Here is a 16,217-nt window from a genome sequence, read left to right on the forward strand (position 1 = left end):
TCTACGGCCCGTCTCCCACCCTGGTGGAAATGAGAGGGGTTTTCATCAGCAGCATGACAGTACCTGCATTGCCGTGTGTGTGTTACGTTCTTTATTGTCAAGGGTTTATCCCAACCTTTTGGTGAAAGAAATCTGACTTTTTAACTCAAAAGCTCTTGAGGGATAGTATTTTTTAATTTTTTATATATATATATATATATATATAAATACTTGGGTATATTAGATATATAATTAGAACAAAGAGCAAACACACAAACTGTCTCCAAAATACAGACGTCTCCTGACTTTTTCAGTCCCAAAGGAAACCACGATTAACTTTGATTTCCCTAGGAACATAATCTGGTCCTTGACACTGAATGTTCCTTGACAGGTAGTTGTTATTATAGAGTAAAATTTCAAGGTGTGACTGGCAAGCTCTTCTAGAGTACAACAAATCACATCACACATGCAAGGGATATCTTGGCACTTAATACCTGAATTGCCAATTGCAAAACAGAATCTTTTGGAGATGTAAGACCCAGAAAATGGGGAAAAGAAAAAAAAAAACCAAACGCAAACCGATCAACAGGAAAATTCTTATTCTCTTATTGGGATGCAGCAAACTACCAGCGATGTTGCTGTACTCTTGTAGAGTTGCAGTAAGAAAACTTTTCGATATCTTCTCAATGTCTTTTCAGCTGTAAAAGAGTAAAAGAAATGTGTGGGGTTGGTTGGTTGTTTTTTTCCCATGAGAAGTCAAAATACATAAATACTATGTGTTGAAGTGGATGATGCTACAGCCAGACATACACGCAGCTCTGCCACAGAGAGGTCCTGTGGCATGGTCATCTTTCTGTAGCCAATTTCTGGTCCAAAAGCAATGACAACACCCTAGCTGTCTGAGAACTGGCTCTCTAGATACACACTTCCGTAGCCTTATATAATTGGGTGTCATACACCTGTATTAAGGTTCTGGGGAAGAAGTTTCTGTGAAAAAAAATCATTGCTTGGTGCAAACTTCTTTTCAAGGATCCATGGAAAAACCTCCTGCCTGCTTGCATTCCCGGGAATTGAAGGCTGTCTGTTAAAATCTCATTGAAATGCCTTTCGATCGGTAAAGCAGAACCAGGAACGTGACCTAGACGTTAAGTTACTGCTTCTCTACAGAAGCTGTTACAGCTGTGGGGGGAACCTAAACTTAGTTGTTGACGCATTGTTCTTGAGAAAACGACAAAAGAGATTGTGTTCATTAGGCCAACTTCATCATTCTTGCTAAAAGCAGTCTCAAGTTTCCATGTATATTTTTAAATCAAATTAGAAACGCTGCTCCTGAGACCTCCTTCAGCTGACAGAGATGGATTGCACAACCTGATAAATATTAGGCATTCCTAGAGATGTACTAACCCAAGTCACCACAAGTGGTTAGGTAATAAAAACATACATAGAGCCATGTATTTAAATTAGCAGAGAGCTTTACTTCTTCTGAGAGTGGAGTCCACATGTGGGGAGTGGCCACTTCTCAAACAGAAAAGGGAAAGGTTTGTTCCTCGGTTGGTTTTGAAGCTAAATGCTATTATTCAGTCATGGTGGGTTTCCTCTGGCTAGGTTTTTTATCAGCTGTAATTAAAACAGCCACCTCCTTTCACTCAGCTATCAGCACATACTTAACACAGCTAAATCTACGGCACTTAATCCCACCAGGAGAATCTTTGTAGCTCTACCCGTGTGTTACCTGACTCAGCTGTAGAAGAAAGCAAGAGAAATTGAAAAACAAGCTTACTGGCGTTAAAAAAAGACAACCAAAAAAACCCCAAACCAAAACCAAAAACCAACCCAAAACCCCACGTACAGTTGCAGAAATTAAATGACCCAGGTTTCCTCCACCCACCGAATCAGTATAGTTTTCATGTTAATGTTGTTGTTTTCTTATTTCAATTGCATGCTAGAAACGCAGCAGGATACAACTGGGGAGACTGGGATTTGATGCCATAATCCAGGAATGTGGCACTTTTCAAAAATATAATTAATGTTGGAATGAGCTGTCTTGAAGGAGAGAAGTGAGAACTGCTCCACGAGCGTGTTCTTGCTCCGTGTCCCCTGCCACCGTAACGGGCTTTTCTGTTCAAGGGCTCGAACACGTGGCTTCCTTCTGGGGAGCGGGGTTTGCTCAGCCCTTTCATCTCGTGTGTGTGGATGAAATTTTCACCCAGTAACATCTTAATAGAAAAAGTTGAGCATTCAATCAGATACCAGGCCTTCAAATAAGCGGTAGGTTGATGGAGACACCCAAACAATTACTCTTTAACTAACATTTTTATAACGTGGCTTTGCAGCGATTAGGGTTTTTGCAGTCTCTGACAGCAAAAGAACTGATAGCAGAGTCAGGATTGAGACATTTTGAAACATGCACGATCCAAAATGACAAGAAAGAAAGAAGGGCTTTTAATGCTTAGCCCGTTTCTAAGTTTCATAGACCCTTGTTTCCTTCTCCTTGGGAGTTTTAAAACTATGAGATATATACATTTGCGATGATGTAGTTCAAGTCAGGAGTACTCTCCTATTGGTGAAAACTGAAATAGAACAGATCTTAGTCTAATTTCCATGCAAGGAATCATGTCTCAGTGGATAGTAAAAGGCAGTTTGCTTAGTGCTAAGACACGGAACAATGAGTTGCATATAATGTAAATTACAAGACATGAACAATACAAGTAAGTTATTATCTGTATTAAGCAATAATGAAAATTTTCCTTTCTCACTAAGTTTTTTTATACAGGCAGATGAAGTAATATTAGCTAATTTGCTGAAAGAGTTAAAAATTATATACAAAGTAATGAAGACATCATCAGTACCCTAGTCGAGTATGTTGTGTAAGCGTAGGCAATCAGTACAGCAGCTAAATGTGAAGTCTACAGAGTCAGTTCTCCAAGGAAGAAATAAACTTCATCAAAAAACGTAACTGTGGATATCCGAAGGAGAAATGTAAATGTGCCGGTTGGCTGTATGGTGAGTGAGTAGCGAAAAATGAAGAGACGTGCTGTGGCCTGCACTTGGGAGAGTGAAGGGGGTTTTGCCTCTTGTTAGGTGCCTTTACCGACGTGTACTCTTCCCTGCAGATTTTCTTTAGTGCTATTTGTCTTCAGTTAAGTTTTTGACAGCAAAAACAAGATAGCATAAATCCCCTACCCTTTGGAAAGGCCAAAAATTCATATAGATTCTACCTAAGTTTCAGCCCCTGCGGTGTTTCTCGCTAGTCTCCATTTACCAAACTGACCTGTCAGTGGTTCAGAAAGAGCTAGTGTGTATTGCTGACCTTTATCAGCTGTAATTAAAACAGCCAGCTCCTCTGCTGTTTTAAACCACCGAGCCCTGCCTCTCCAGCTGCTCACCATGCCTGGGAGGAGTACCCAAGGAAAACCTTGGTTTCTCTGACATGGTGCAAGAGATGCGGAAGGGAAGCACATTCTCAGACTCTCACCTTAATTTACAAACCTTTGCATTCTCTCTCTTTTTAATTTGTGCTTAATTTGGGCATGGACCAAACCCGTAGCTCTGCAGCGTTTCCCCTGTACTTTGATTCAACATTCAAATGCTCATGAAGCAGGTTCACGTCGAGGTTCGTCCCTTTGTTCTCAGAGGTTTGCCTGGCTGCTGCCTTTTGCTATCTTTTCTGCCTCTAAGAAAAACTGATGTTATCTTCTAAAGAGAAAACCGAAGACTCTTTGCAGCTGAGGATTTCCTGTGTGCCTATCCCCAGCCTGTGCAGTGACGGCGAGGAGTGGCTGTACATGGCTGCACCTTCTTCGGAGAGCTTGAAGAACAGTCCTTGCACAGAAGCTGAAGAAATCCCCAGCTGCTGGTGCCTTTGATATCAGATAAAGGTCAACCTGTCTCGGAGAAAGCGTGATCGGAAACGCCTCACACCATCCTTCACTTTCTCTTCCTTTCCCTGAGATGATTCACCCTACCTTTCGGGGTATGCCTTCACCACCGCACCTACGGTTTTCACTTCAGCTCTTCCGAATAGCTTTGCTGCATCTCATGCCCCAGCCAGCTTAAGCCAGGACCGCCGAGATTTTCAATGAGATGATAAGAAACTATCCACAATGCTTATTATTACAGTAATATTTAATAGCTTTGTTATTGTTGTTGTTGTTGATTGATTTTGCTGTTTGGTGGGGGGGTTGATATATATAGGCCTACTAGTATAAGTGTTAAAAATTGAGTTACGCCGGTCTTATCCCAACAGGCACATCTTGTTTCCTTGCACTGAGAGTTTCCGAGGCCCCCCGAGCATGCTGTGGGTCCTGAGCCTCCAGATGCTGACACCCACAAAGTTCCGCCTGGCACAACGTCAAAGCTGCTGATGCCAACGCTTTTGGGAGCTGCAGGCTCCAGTTGTTTCTCCCAACACCCCCCTCCGCGAGGTTACCGCTGCACGGCTCGGCGCGGGAAGTACATGACTTACACTTTCTATAGGTAAGACTGGCTCAACAATTTCATGTAGAATTGTGTTAAGAATTCTGACGTGTGGTTTCTTTCAACTGCTTTTGAATTCCTCTATAGCTTCGGAAATGTTGTTACAGCTGTGAAGATTGTTTATTAACTGACAAATAACTTGCGTAAAGGTAAACACTTTCTCTGCTGAGTTTCCTCAAAGCCATATTGGCTCTAGATAGTTATCACCGCAGAAGATGAGTGATGGGAACAGTAAATATCAAATACTTCAAGTACAGGTTGTTTGTCACCTCTTCTGTCTGAAATGATACTGTGCTGATAGATAGTTCTTGCTTTTCACAGACTGAGCCACCTCGCGTCGCTTAGAAGGAGGAGTGAAGTCCCAGTGTCTGGGACTGGGTACGTGTCCTCCCTCCCAGCCGGGATCTGTGCCTTAGCAGGGGCTGGGAGGTGCCACTTCGGGGGGAACACAACAGTATTCCCAGGTGGGATGCAATGCGGGAGCACTCTTACACGTTACTGGTAGCGGGAGGATCACAGTTTATTCAGTTCATCTTCAGGAAGGTGTAGGTCACTACCTGTAAAGGTCAGTCAAGTGACCTAGAGATGAAACTTGCTTCTGGATGTGGATTAGGAAGGAAACCAAATAAAAACTGATGATGGACTCTGCTTTTGTTCCATAAAACACGCCATTCAGCCCGCCAAAGCTTGCACGAGGGAGAAGTAGCATACGACTGCAGAAGGTAGAGGTTATCTCCAGTACGTGATCCTCAAAGTGAAAGTGGAAACCATCATTCAGTCTCTCGAGCTGAAACTATCAGTTATCATTCAGTCTCTCGAGCCTAATTCTTGGAAGTTTTTCAGAAGGATTAACTCTGGGCACAGAGGGCTGGTCTCTCTTCACTTGTCAGTGGGGGAAGCAGGCACTTTTAGACGACAGTTTGGGGATGGAAAATAACTTGGTTGCATCGGATTCCTGTCTGTGTGTCAATCCTCAAATTAAGGCTGTGCCAGGATGTAGTCATAAGGTGTGTCAATCGTCTTCCAAGTTGCCAATTTATTCTCCAGAATTTTAGCTCTCCCTTTTCTAACAAAAGCTTGTCGCGGCTGTAATTTCCAAGAAAAATCTAATGAGCTGACTGTTTGCTGGCGTCCGTGGAGAGCCTTCTGATGCAGCTGTAAGGTTTTCCCTTGTTTCAGTGAAGTGTCGATTCGGGTGCCAAGTGATGGTAAGCTGCTGCCAGCACTCTTGGTTAGTTTACTGACCCATTTAAGCCCAGTATTATATTTCTAAAATCAAACTCTTACGCTTGGCATAGGGTTTTTTTTAAGGTAGCACCGGCTTTAGAGATGGGGAAGGAAAGGTGTTGTAAGCGATGTTTTTACGGTAGTACCGTAGGAAAATGACATAGGGACATCTGCGGGAAGACGGTCAGTCGCTCAATGTGAGCGTTGGCCGCCGCAGAGCAGAGCTGAGCGGCTCGGTGACCACTTTCACCTGCGGCAACTCACCTACTGCTGCCCCCGACGCTCCCCCGGCCGGTGCTGCTGCAGGGATTGCTGGACGCTGCACACCTGCGTAAATGCTGCGTCTTTCGGCTTGTCTTTATTCAAAACACGCTTGTTGGGGGAAAAGACATCTAAAACACAGCGGGAGAAAGTAGATTTGCTCCGCTAAGCGCCAACCTGCTGGAGGGACAGCTGTTGGTTTTCTTCATCATTTTTGTTCTTCAGTAGGAATTGCTGTTCATTTGAACCGTGCTAGGTAGGTTCCAAAGTTTTCGGATGGATTTTACTGAGAACGGTTTTGTGCTCCTACTGTGTCGGAGAAGGCTTGTGGTGAGCAATCACATTTTCCAAATCCATTAGCAATATTAGTGCAGAATTGGGGTATTTTTATGACCATGCTGAAGATTTGTATGCTGCGGTCTGTCACTTGAGCTTCTGTAATTGGAAGAAAGTATAGTTTGTCTGTATCAGCAGTCTGTTAATTAGAAACTTAGAAGCATTTGTGATATTCAGTATATAACCTTTCATGCATAAAGATTTTACTTCATAGAGAAATACACGGTTGAAGTAAAGTTTTTGTGTACTGACAGAAATTTTAAAAATAATGCAGTTTGGGTATTTTCTTTCCAAGCTTAGTGAAGTTTAATGGAAAAAAAAAAAAAAAAATTGTACTACACCCATGAGCGTGATCTGGGTGGGCAGCCTGTGTCACAGAACACTCTTGTACTGGAATGTTCTTGTTTGTAGGGATTATTTGCTTTTGGATGAATGTTCCTGCTAAGCAGCTCCATGTATTCTTAATACAGTTTGGGTTTCTTGGGTTGTTTTTTTCCTTATTTGGGGCAAAATGTGGGAGAACATGTATTTTTTGTGAAAGAGATTGTAAAAAGCCAGTTTCAGATAAACTTGGGGCTACGGAGATGTTTAGCCAAGCACTGGAAGTCCCAGCTGTTCCAACTCATTGCATGTTGTTATGAAATAATTCTCAGAATTTCGCTTTCTTTTTATATCATTTCCCTGCCTTCTGTTAGTTGCCTTTTAAAACATTTTAGTCACTAAAAAAAACCCAAACGACAAAACCAACAAAACCAAACCCAAAGGACCAAACCAACCGTACATCAAAGAGAGCGTGTGGCCGTAAAAGCACTGGTTTTGCAGGCGTCGCTGTGATCCCTTCAGCACCACGGCGGAAGGCAGCGGTGCTGCGCGGGCGGCCGGAGCGTGCGGGCCGGCGCTGCGGGGCGCGCAGCCGGGCGCGGCCACCGACCTTCCCGGTGCGGCCGCCGACCTCCCGGTGCCGCGGCGCCGGCTGCGGGGCTGCGGGAGGGGCCGTGTCGCACCTAACGGGCGCATTACGAGGGCGAACGCTTTGCGAAGCCCGCAGCTACCCCGGTAACGGGCCGAGCGCGGCAGGACGCGTTGGTGGGTGTGTGAGCGGCCGTCCCGTCCCACCCGCTGGGCGCTGCTTGCAGGGCGCTGACGCTAAAAGCCACGCAGCGCTCCGGCGGGGCAGCGCGGCGGGGCCCAGCCCGCAGCCCGCAGCCTGCCGGTGCCCGGGACGGGCCGCGCTCCGCCTCAGCGGCAGCCCCGGCGCGGCCGTCGGTGCAGGCGGGCACCGGGCGGTCTGCGCCGCTGCGGGGACCCCCGCCGGGCCGCGGCACCTGCGCCGGGCTGGGGCAGTGCCCCCCCCCCCCCGCACCCGCCGGTGCAGCCCCCCGGCGGCGCCCGCTCTGCCGCGCTCCCCCTGCCGGCCGGCCGCGGCGGGGGCGGCACCGGGGCCGGCGGGGCGCAGCGACGCGGGGCCGGGCGCCGCCACCCGGGACGCGGCAGCGGCGGGGGGGGGGGGGGGGCCGGGCTCGCCCGCGCACGCAGGCGCCCCGCCGCCGGCTGCCCCGGGGGGGCGGGGGGGCGTCCCGCGGCGGCCGCTCGGCGCCGGCGGCCGTGACCCGTGCGGGAGCGGCTCCCGGGAGGGCGGGGAAGTCCACTCCGGGATTTCGGGGGCGCCGCGCAGTGACACATTGACATCACGGGGGCGCGGCCGGGCGGCGGGCGGGGGCTGCGCGCTGAAAGGCGGCGGGGCGCGGCCGGAGTCACTCCGGAACGGCGGCGGGACAGCGCGGAGCGGGCGGCGGGACGGCGCGGCTGCCTACACTGCCCGGGCTGGACTCCGCGCCGGGGCCGCCAATGTGCCTCGGGGAGCAGGCGTGCACCTCGGCCTCAGGTAAGCCCGGGCCGTGCGCGCCGCGCCCCCCCGGGCCCCGGCCCCGCCGGATCAGGTGCGGGCGGGCGGCGAGGGGGTTCCTGCAGCCGGCGGGGAGGGCCGAGGGCTTCGGGGCGGCCGCGCTGCGAGCTGGGGCCCCGCTCCGCCGCCGCCGCCGTGCGGGAGGTGCGGGCGAGGGGCGACCTGCCCGCGCTGCTCCCTCGCCCCTCCGCACCGCACGCCGGGCGGCCGGCGGGCTCTGCGGGGCAGCGGTGCTCGGCCGCGGGCGGGCGGCGGCGGCAGCGCCGGGGCTCCGGGCTTCCCGAGCGAGCAGCGCTGAGCCTGTCGCGGTTTGCTGGGAATTGGGGAAACTTCCAGCTGGGTAACTGCTTGCCCTGCCGAACGCGGGGGTCTCGCTTGCGCGCCGGAGCCTTGCCTGAGCCTCTCGAGATGCCGAGGAGGCTCCGGGGACTTTCCGTGCCAGACTCCTGTGCCCAGGGCTGCTCTGCGGTGCCGTGTTCTGCCTGACGTGCTGACCGTGCTCCCAGCCTGTCAATCAGCCTCCAACAGCAACAGCAAGCACATGGCACTGTGCAGAGAGCTCGCAGGGCCATCGCGCTCTGCCTCCAGCTTCGTTTGCAACTTGCCGAGGTGTGCAAGTGCCTCCTCGTGACTTTCCAAAAAAAAAAAAAAAAAAGAGGAAAAAAAATATCTCGCACTTGGGGTTGTGGTTACACTCAGCCAGAATGGACTTGGCGGCAAGGACCATGCGGTGAAGCCGCCGAGCACCGGACACTGGACCGCTGCTGGGCAGTCGCGCTCCCCCCCCCCCCCTTTCCCCCCGGCTTAGGGGGATCGCCCGGTTCTGCTCCCGTCGGGAAAGGGAAGTAACAGCCGGGCAGGAGCCTCGCCTTCCCCGCGCTTACTTGGAGACCTGCAGCGCTCCCGCTCCCCGGTGCCCGCCGCAGCCCTGCGCGCACCGAGCGGACCGGACCGCTCGCGGAACGGGCTCGGTTTAGGTCCCCGTCGGCGCCAGAGCGGCGCGGAGGGGTCCGGCCCCTCGGAGGAGCGAGCCCGGGGAAAGGCGGCCCGCCGAGTGCTGACCCCCGGGAGAGGCGGCGGCCGCGGCGGGCTGCGGGTCTGGACTTCCCCCTGTCCCCCCCTCGCCGAGCGGGACGGGGAGAGCTGCGGGGGCTTTGCGGAGCCGAGGACCGCAGCCCGCCGCCTTCCCCGCCCCGCGGGGCTGGGAGGGCGAGGAGCTGGGGCTGCGGGCCCGCCCGCCGGGTGGGTTTCCCATTGCTAGTGTCCCCTTGGAAATAAGTAAGTTGGGGGGGTGGAGGGGGGCTTCGTGGTGCCGCGGCACCGGCGCGGCCCTCGGGCTGGCACGGCCGCGGCCGCAGCGGCGAGCAGGTGCCGCGGGGCGCAGAGGCGCGGCGCCCGCCTGGCGAGGGGCGGGCAGGGCGGCCCCCTCGGCCCCGGCCCCCTCCGGCGAGACGAGCCAGCGGCGACCGGGCTTCCGCGCCTGGGTCCCGGGCGGGGGCAGCGGGGCGGCCTGACGGACCCCGCGGCGGCCGCGGCCCGGTGAGCCCCCGGCGGGGGGGTGCCGCGCTCGGGGCCGGCCCTTGCGGGCGGGGAGGGGCCGGCCGCGCACGGGCATCGCCCCAGAGCAGCCCCAGAACCCGCCGCCGCGTCGCGGGCGGCCCCGAGCCGGGGGGCGGCCTCAGGCGGAGGGGCTGGCGGGGGGCAGCCGGCGGCCCCCATCCGCGGCGGCGGGGAATCCCCGGCGCTGCAGCGGCCGGCCGGGCGCTGCCGCTTTAAATGCCGGGAAGTCCGCCCTCGTGAGGCAGCGCCGGCCTCGGCCTCTGCCCTCCCCCTGCCAACGGGGGAGATGTAAGGAGGAGGGGGGGAAAGCCCTTGTTTTCATTCATAACTTTTTTTTTCCTCCCCCCTCTCCCCTCCTCTTCCTTCCTCCCCGCCAGCGCCGTGCCCCGCTCCCGCTCCCGCTCGGGCTGCGGAGGGCGCCGCGCCGCCGCCCGCCCGGGGCTGCCGGTGGGACCGGGGGGGCTGGCTGTGCCGAGCGGCTGGGGGGGGGGGGGGGGTCGGTGTGGGAGCGGGAGCGGTGACACCCTGGCGGTGGGGGCACTGCAGGCTGTGCCCGCCCTGGGTGCAGAGCCGTGGGGTTTCGCCGCCTTGGCTGTACGTTGGTTTATTTTTTGGGGGGGGGGGCGACGCGTTTGCGCCGGGGAGGGGGCGGTGGGTGCAGCTCTCCGGCCGGCCCGCAGCTGGCCCTGTCACTCTGCGGGCCGCGCTGGTGTTGCGCTTTCCCCCCAAAGATGGCACTGGATGTCTTTCGCATTTCCTCGGGATTTTACTTTCCGTGCCCCGGGGAGCCCGGCTCCGGCCGGCGCAGCTGTAAATCTTCCCCTTCCCACGTCCATTCACCCTTGCGCTGCTGCTGCGGATTCGTATTCGGCGCTGCGAGGAAGGCGGCTCGTTTTGTGGGTGGATTAAAGTGAACGCGTTGGGGATTTTTGTCTTCCTTCAGTCTGGCGACCCTGAAGCTCACACAGGTGACGTTCGATGTAAAATGAAATCTCCGGCCGCTGGAGGAGCGCACAGACTTTGTCTCCTGGCAGAAGCTGTCGCTCACCACTTCCTAGCGGTCAGAGCGACAGAGATGCCACCTCCCTGTTAGAAGGGACCTTCCCTGCTCCCGCCTGGCCCTCTGCCCCCCCGCCACTCTGCCGTGTCCCCCTCCCGAGTGGGGAACAGCTCGGTGCCGGCCGTGCTCTGGGTGGCAAGACGGACTCTTTCTCATCAGTATTGAATGAGTTTTGGAACTGCTTGGTAGCACTTGCCTTTCTCATCTTCCAGGTGAACATGCATGACATCTCGGGGGGCGGGGGGGCGCGGTGGAATGACAGAGGACTTTTCCCCAGCTGTCAGTAAAGGAAAGTGGTTTTTCTCGGTTCTGTATATAAATGTGGCTTTCGAATACTTAAATGAGTTTTTATATAGGTACAGAACCGTCGCTGCGGTCTTCTCGGTCAGCACTGCAGCCTTCGCGTCGGTAGCTAGGCAGAATGAAAACCAATGAAAACGTTTAACATTTATTTAAAAGATAAGGCTAGAAGATGATGTAGTTATTTGAGAAGCTTTTAATCTCTCTTGCGAAAATGGATCTGTTCTTTCATTGTGTCTTGTGGTTGGTTGGGTTTTTTGAGCTTTATTTGTCATCTGCTCTTGATGTTCTTGCAAATCCTTAGGCACTTTTTATCTGACACCTAGTTCATCTTAGCCTTTTCTACCCCTTTTTCCTTTGCACCGGTCAGAAAATACTTGAAACCGGGCTCTTTTGCACCCTTGCTTTGAATTTATAAGGAGCATATTAGATCTGTATGCCGCGTTACTTTATTACAGAAAACGCCTTGGCTGCTTGACAGGACTTAGCTCGAGACTCTGCAATGCACGTATGTCACTTTAAAAAGGAAGCTTTCCAAATGCACTGGCAAGGAAATCTGTTGAGCTTTCTGATGCTGCAGATCAGACGGAAGAGCGAGAATCACGCACGTTCTTTATTCTGCCATATAGAACATGAACTTGATGGTGTTCTTGCCTGTTTCCAACTTAGCTTTGGGGGCTTTCAGAATTGCTGTTGCTAGGTAGACAGATGTTGAATTTCGTAGCAACTGAGAAGCACTTTCCATGGCTTGGCAAGTAAGCGTACAGGTTAATACTGGAGGTTTTGAGTTTAATTTTTTTTTTTTTTTTAAATGGCATTTGCATTCCTCATCTATGATGCTATACGCAGGCTCTCCCCGTTACTGGACTTTGGCCAGATCCTCAGCGTTGTTGTAATCCCCTGCTGAAAGAGATCAGTACCAGGTGGCTAGGGCAATTTGTGGTTTGCCATATAATTTCTGTTTTCAAAAAGTATCCCAATTTTTTATTCCTTTTTTTGCCCTTGATCCTGTGTACGTGTGTATATATGTACGCAGACAATGTTTATTTATACCTTCTGTCTCGTTATTATTTTAGGATTTCAGATGCATGCCAGGTTCCCACTGAATGCCAGAAGTAGAGATCACTACAGATGGAGCCCCAAAGTCAACATGGCAGCGGCGGTTCACTAGTGGTGATTCAGCAGCCCTCCCTGGACAGCCGGCAGCGGTTGGACTATGAAAGAGAGAGCCAGCCAACAACTATCTTGTCGCTGGACCAGATCAAGGCGATCAGGGGCAGCAACGAATACACCGAAGGTCCATCTGTGGTGAAAAAATCTGGTCCGCGGACAGCACCGAGGCAAGAGAAGCATGAGAGGACTCACGAAATTATACCAATTAATGTGAATAATAATTACGAACACAGACCCAGTCATGTGGGGCACGTGGCGCATCAGCATAACGCGCGGGCTCCCGTCTTGAGCAGGTCAACCAGCACGGGGAGCGCGGCTAGCTCTGGGAGCAACAGCAGCGCTTCCTCCGAGCAAGGGCTGCTGGGGCGGTCGCCTCCATCCAGGCTGGGCTCGGGCCACAGATCCGACCGGACAATCCGGACGCAGCCCAAGCAGTCGTCTCTGATTGTCGATGATCTGAAGGGTCCTTTGAAAGAGGACTTGACGCAGCACAAGTTTATCTGCGAACAGTGTGGGAAGTGCAAGTGTGGCGAGTGCACGGCCCCGAGGGCCCTCCCCTCTTGCTTGGCCTGCAACCGGCAGTGCTTGTGCTCTGCGGAGAGCATGGTGGAGTACGGCACCTGCATGTGTTTGGTCAAAGGGATCTTCTACCACTGTTCTAACGACGATGAAGGGGACTCTTACGCGGATAATCCCTGCTCTTGTTCCCAGTCACACTGCTGTTCTAGGTACCTGTGCATGGGAGCGATGTCCTTGTTTCTGCCTTGCTTGCTCTGCTACCCTCCGGCGAAAGGATGCCTAAAACTCTGTCGAGGGTGTTACGATCGCATCAATCGTCCAGGTTGCCGATGCAAGAACTCCAACACGGTCTATTGTAAACTGGAGAGCTGCCCCTCGCGGGGTCAGGGCAAGCCCTCATGATTTTTGGAGGGAGGTTTACTTCTTCCAACTTCAGTTTTTCAGGTTGTAGCTGATTTGGGTTTTTCCCTTTCCTTTCTTTTTTTTGGTTTTTGTTTTGTTTTGTTTCCCCTTCCCCAGTTTGGGGGAGAGGGGGCTGCTCTTTTGCTTTCCCTTCTGTCTCCCCAACTTAAAATACACAAGTTCTTTGCATCTTTGCTCTCCTCTTCCTATTGACTTGGCTGAATGTGGAGTGTTTTCCATAGTCGTTGCTGCTCTTTGGTAAGTGTGGACCCGGTATCTGCATCTGCCGCTCACTTTGGCAGGGTCTTTTGAGTTTGTAACTGAACCACTCCTGAAAGAGACAGTGAGGGCTCACTGGACTCTTGAAGCTTCTTGCTCTGTGAATACCTTCCCAAAGATGTTTTTCATTCTCGGCATTTATATGTTTGGTTTTTTTCCTTAACTCCTCTGGGTTCCAAGGAGGAGTAACTTTCATGAGTGAGCTGGATTGTGAAATAACTTTTTGTGTGCGTTCTTTTGGAGAGGGATGTAAAATAAAGGCTTTACCAAATGAAAGGCCTGACTCTTCTATAAGCAGCCTGCTTTTTTTTTTTTTTTCTCCCCCCCCCCCCTCCTCTTTTTCTTTGCCTATACTTTTGGAACATTCTCAGTCCTGAGAATTACTCTGCCTCCCTTTTTTTTAAGTTTTCGATGTAACTTCAGTTTTTGCTACACTATGTAGATCTTCACATTGGAGACATTATGGCTGCAGCGTACTCATTTATTTCTTTTGCTGTCAAGTCTTTGAAGGATATTGCTCACTCCACCCTCTTACTCCTGTTTTTATAGTCTTACCAGTATCAGTTGATATTAAAATTGGTGGTGTTCATGTATCCAAACAGCCTTCAGGTGTCATTGAGTCACCTAAATGCTCTTGAATCCTTTGAGTTTCTTGTGATCCTTTGCTTTAGTGAATTTAGCTCTGCTCTGTACTTCATAATTTTATTCTGTCCCTGTTTTATTGCCTTAGCCACAAATTGTGGTCCTTTTTTGTATATTTTATGTATAAAACACAAAGTTGAATCCCAACTATTTTTAAGACAAAAGTCTGTTAAAACTTTTTTTTATTGTAAAGAATATTTATTATGTGAATCTCTATTATTTTATGATATTTATTACAAAAGACTTTGAAAAATGTACTCATGTCTGAATATAACAAAATATCAATACTTAATGAAATAAGGATGACACGAAGAAAGTACATATGTTAACTATAATGCAGAAAATATATTAATTAATGAAAATGGCTCTTGAGTTCTTTTGTTATAATGACAGGGTGTGAGCTGCATATGCGTACGACAGGGTTGTTGGGTTTTCTCCTCTTTCTGGTCTGTCAGGTAGCAAACAACTCCCTATTGATAGTTCAAAACCACTAGTCTGTGCTCTAGTTTAGTTTACCTAATTTTAAGCTTGCTAGCCATATATCAAGTAAGCTTTTGCTTTGGGATATTTAGAACAACTGAATGTATATGTTGGGCTTAACAGTGCCAAGAAGCGTAGGCCTATTTATTTACCAGAGCATTTGTAAATACGGTTGTGGAGGAGGAAACCATAACTTCAAGGGGTTTTTGGGGTCCTAAAGAGCACCAAATTAACATGTAAACCTATTTTAAATTTTCCTATATAAAACTTCTTGGCTGGTTAAATTGTACGTCAATTGAAGTAATGAATCTAGCAAACTCAAATCTAAATAAAACGCAAGAGGCAGGGTGAATAATAATGGTTGTGTTGCTGTAGTTTGCTAGCTCTGAATTTTGTGCGTGTTGGTGCCTACGTCTACAGCTTGTTTGGTTCTTTTCCCATATGTTTTTCCCAATGTCAACTGAATCTATCTTCTGCCCTTAAATTAAAGGCTCTTACGGGTGACCTAGGTGTCACAGCTGCTTGTGGCCATTTAACACATACTCAACAAAAAAGCTTTTAATTAAAGAGTGAATGGGGGAACCTCGTTCTTCTGGTCTTGTGGGTCAAGGCTAACATCACAATCCTTAGAAAGTAAAAGGTTTATTAAATGGATGTAATTTCACATGGTGCTGTGTAAGTGGTTCTAGAGAAACTCCACTTTAAGAACACAGTAATAACTTGACAGATGTGTCGTATCTTGAGTTTTGAAGTCCTGCTGCTTTGAATTGCCGTATTCAAGCTGTTCTGACTCCTAGCATATTGACGATTTGAATTAGCTCACCTTTTGTAGTTAACTCTGTCAAAGCTGATCCAGCGTCATATAATGAGCTGATTGAAAAGTTGCGTTCTTTATTAAATGGCACGGATGACTTCTGTGAGGTGTAAAGTGAAATTGTCGTCTGGCTGCATCTAGGAAACCACTTGCTTTGCAGTACGCAGTTGGTAATACTGCTCTCCCAGCCTCAGCGTGACAAAATTGACAGGCTGGGAGGCTTGTGGGGCGGCAGTGTATATACACAAAGTCTGCTTTCCAAGATTTATTCTTCATGAGATGAAGCACAGCCAAGAGAAGAATGTTTCTGAGGAGTAGGCGACTTGCCTTGCACTACTTTCCTATCACCGATACTTCTCTAACAGTGACAGCTGCAAACAGCCCTTGGGAGACAATGAAATCCTTGTCAAACAGTCACCATTCGTCAGATGGGACCATTTTTAAGACTCTGTACTGACACTCAAAAATACCGAGCCAACTGCCTTTTCATAACTGGATACAACCCAGCTCTGTGTTGAGTAAGTTTGCTTGAAGGGTGTTAGATTATTCCTCTTCAAGAAAAATGTCCTGCTTACCTCTGCCTCTTTTTTTTTTTTTTTTTGTTTAATCAGATTGATGTAGGAATTTGGTTTGGTTTGCTTTGCTTTGCTTCCTAGCAAAAGAGAAGAAAGCCCAAAGGACCCACATGTACTCTGTCTTTTAATGATTATTTTCCTTCACAAGCTATGTCACAGTGCTTTTTCAGATTTCTTAAAAAACAATCGACAAAACCTATGCTCCCTTTGCCAGCTAAACTGTGGGAA

General features: G+C 50.4%; 1 protein-coding gene across 3 annotated transcripts; it reads left to right on the forward strand.

The window, feature by feature from the left end:
* The first annotated feature begins 272 nt into the window (after nucleotides 1-272).
* On the forward strand, nucleotides 273-13,754 carry SPRY1 (sprouty RTK signaling antagonist 1). Of its 3 annotated transcripts, none has more exons than XM_040611337.1 (2): nucleotides 273-4,455; nucleotides 12,182-13,754. In XM_040611337.1, the coding sequence occupies exon 2, from the start codon at nucleotides 12,237-12,239 to the stop codon at nucleotides 13,197-13,199; it is 963 nt and encodes a 320-aa protein (XP_040467271.1). In that variant the 5' UTR covers nucleotides 273-4,455; nucleotides 12,182-12,236; the 3' UTR covers nucleotides 13,200-13,754. The 3 variants fall into 3 exon arrangements, with proteins under 3 accessions (XP_040467271.1, XP_040467185.1, XP_040467317.1); XM_040611251.1 differs by lacking the exon at nucleotides 273-4,455 and adding an exon at nucleotides 8,016-8,164; XM_040611383.1 differs by lacking the exon at nucleotides 273-4,455 and adding an exon at nucleotides 10,399-11,017.
* Nucleotides 13,755-16,217: the final 2,463 nt, after the last annotated feature.

This window comes from Falco naumanni, chromosome 1 (genome assembly GCF_017639655.2).
Source record: "Falco naumanni isolate bFalNau1 chromosome 1, bFalNau1.pat, whole genome shotgun sequence".
Lineage (NCBI taxonomy): Eukaryota > Metazoa > Chordata > Aves > Falconiformes > Falconidae > Falco > Falco naumanni.

Excerpts from the sequence above, each read along its gene's own strand:
- SPRY1 (XM_040611337.1), top strand. The coding sequence starts at position 12,237 with ATGGAGCCCCAAAGTCAACATGGCAGCGGCGGTTCACTAGTGGTGATT.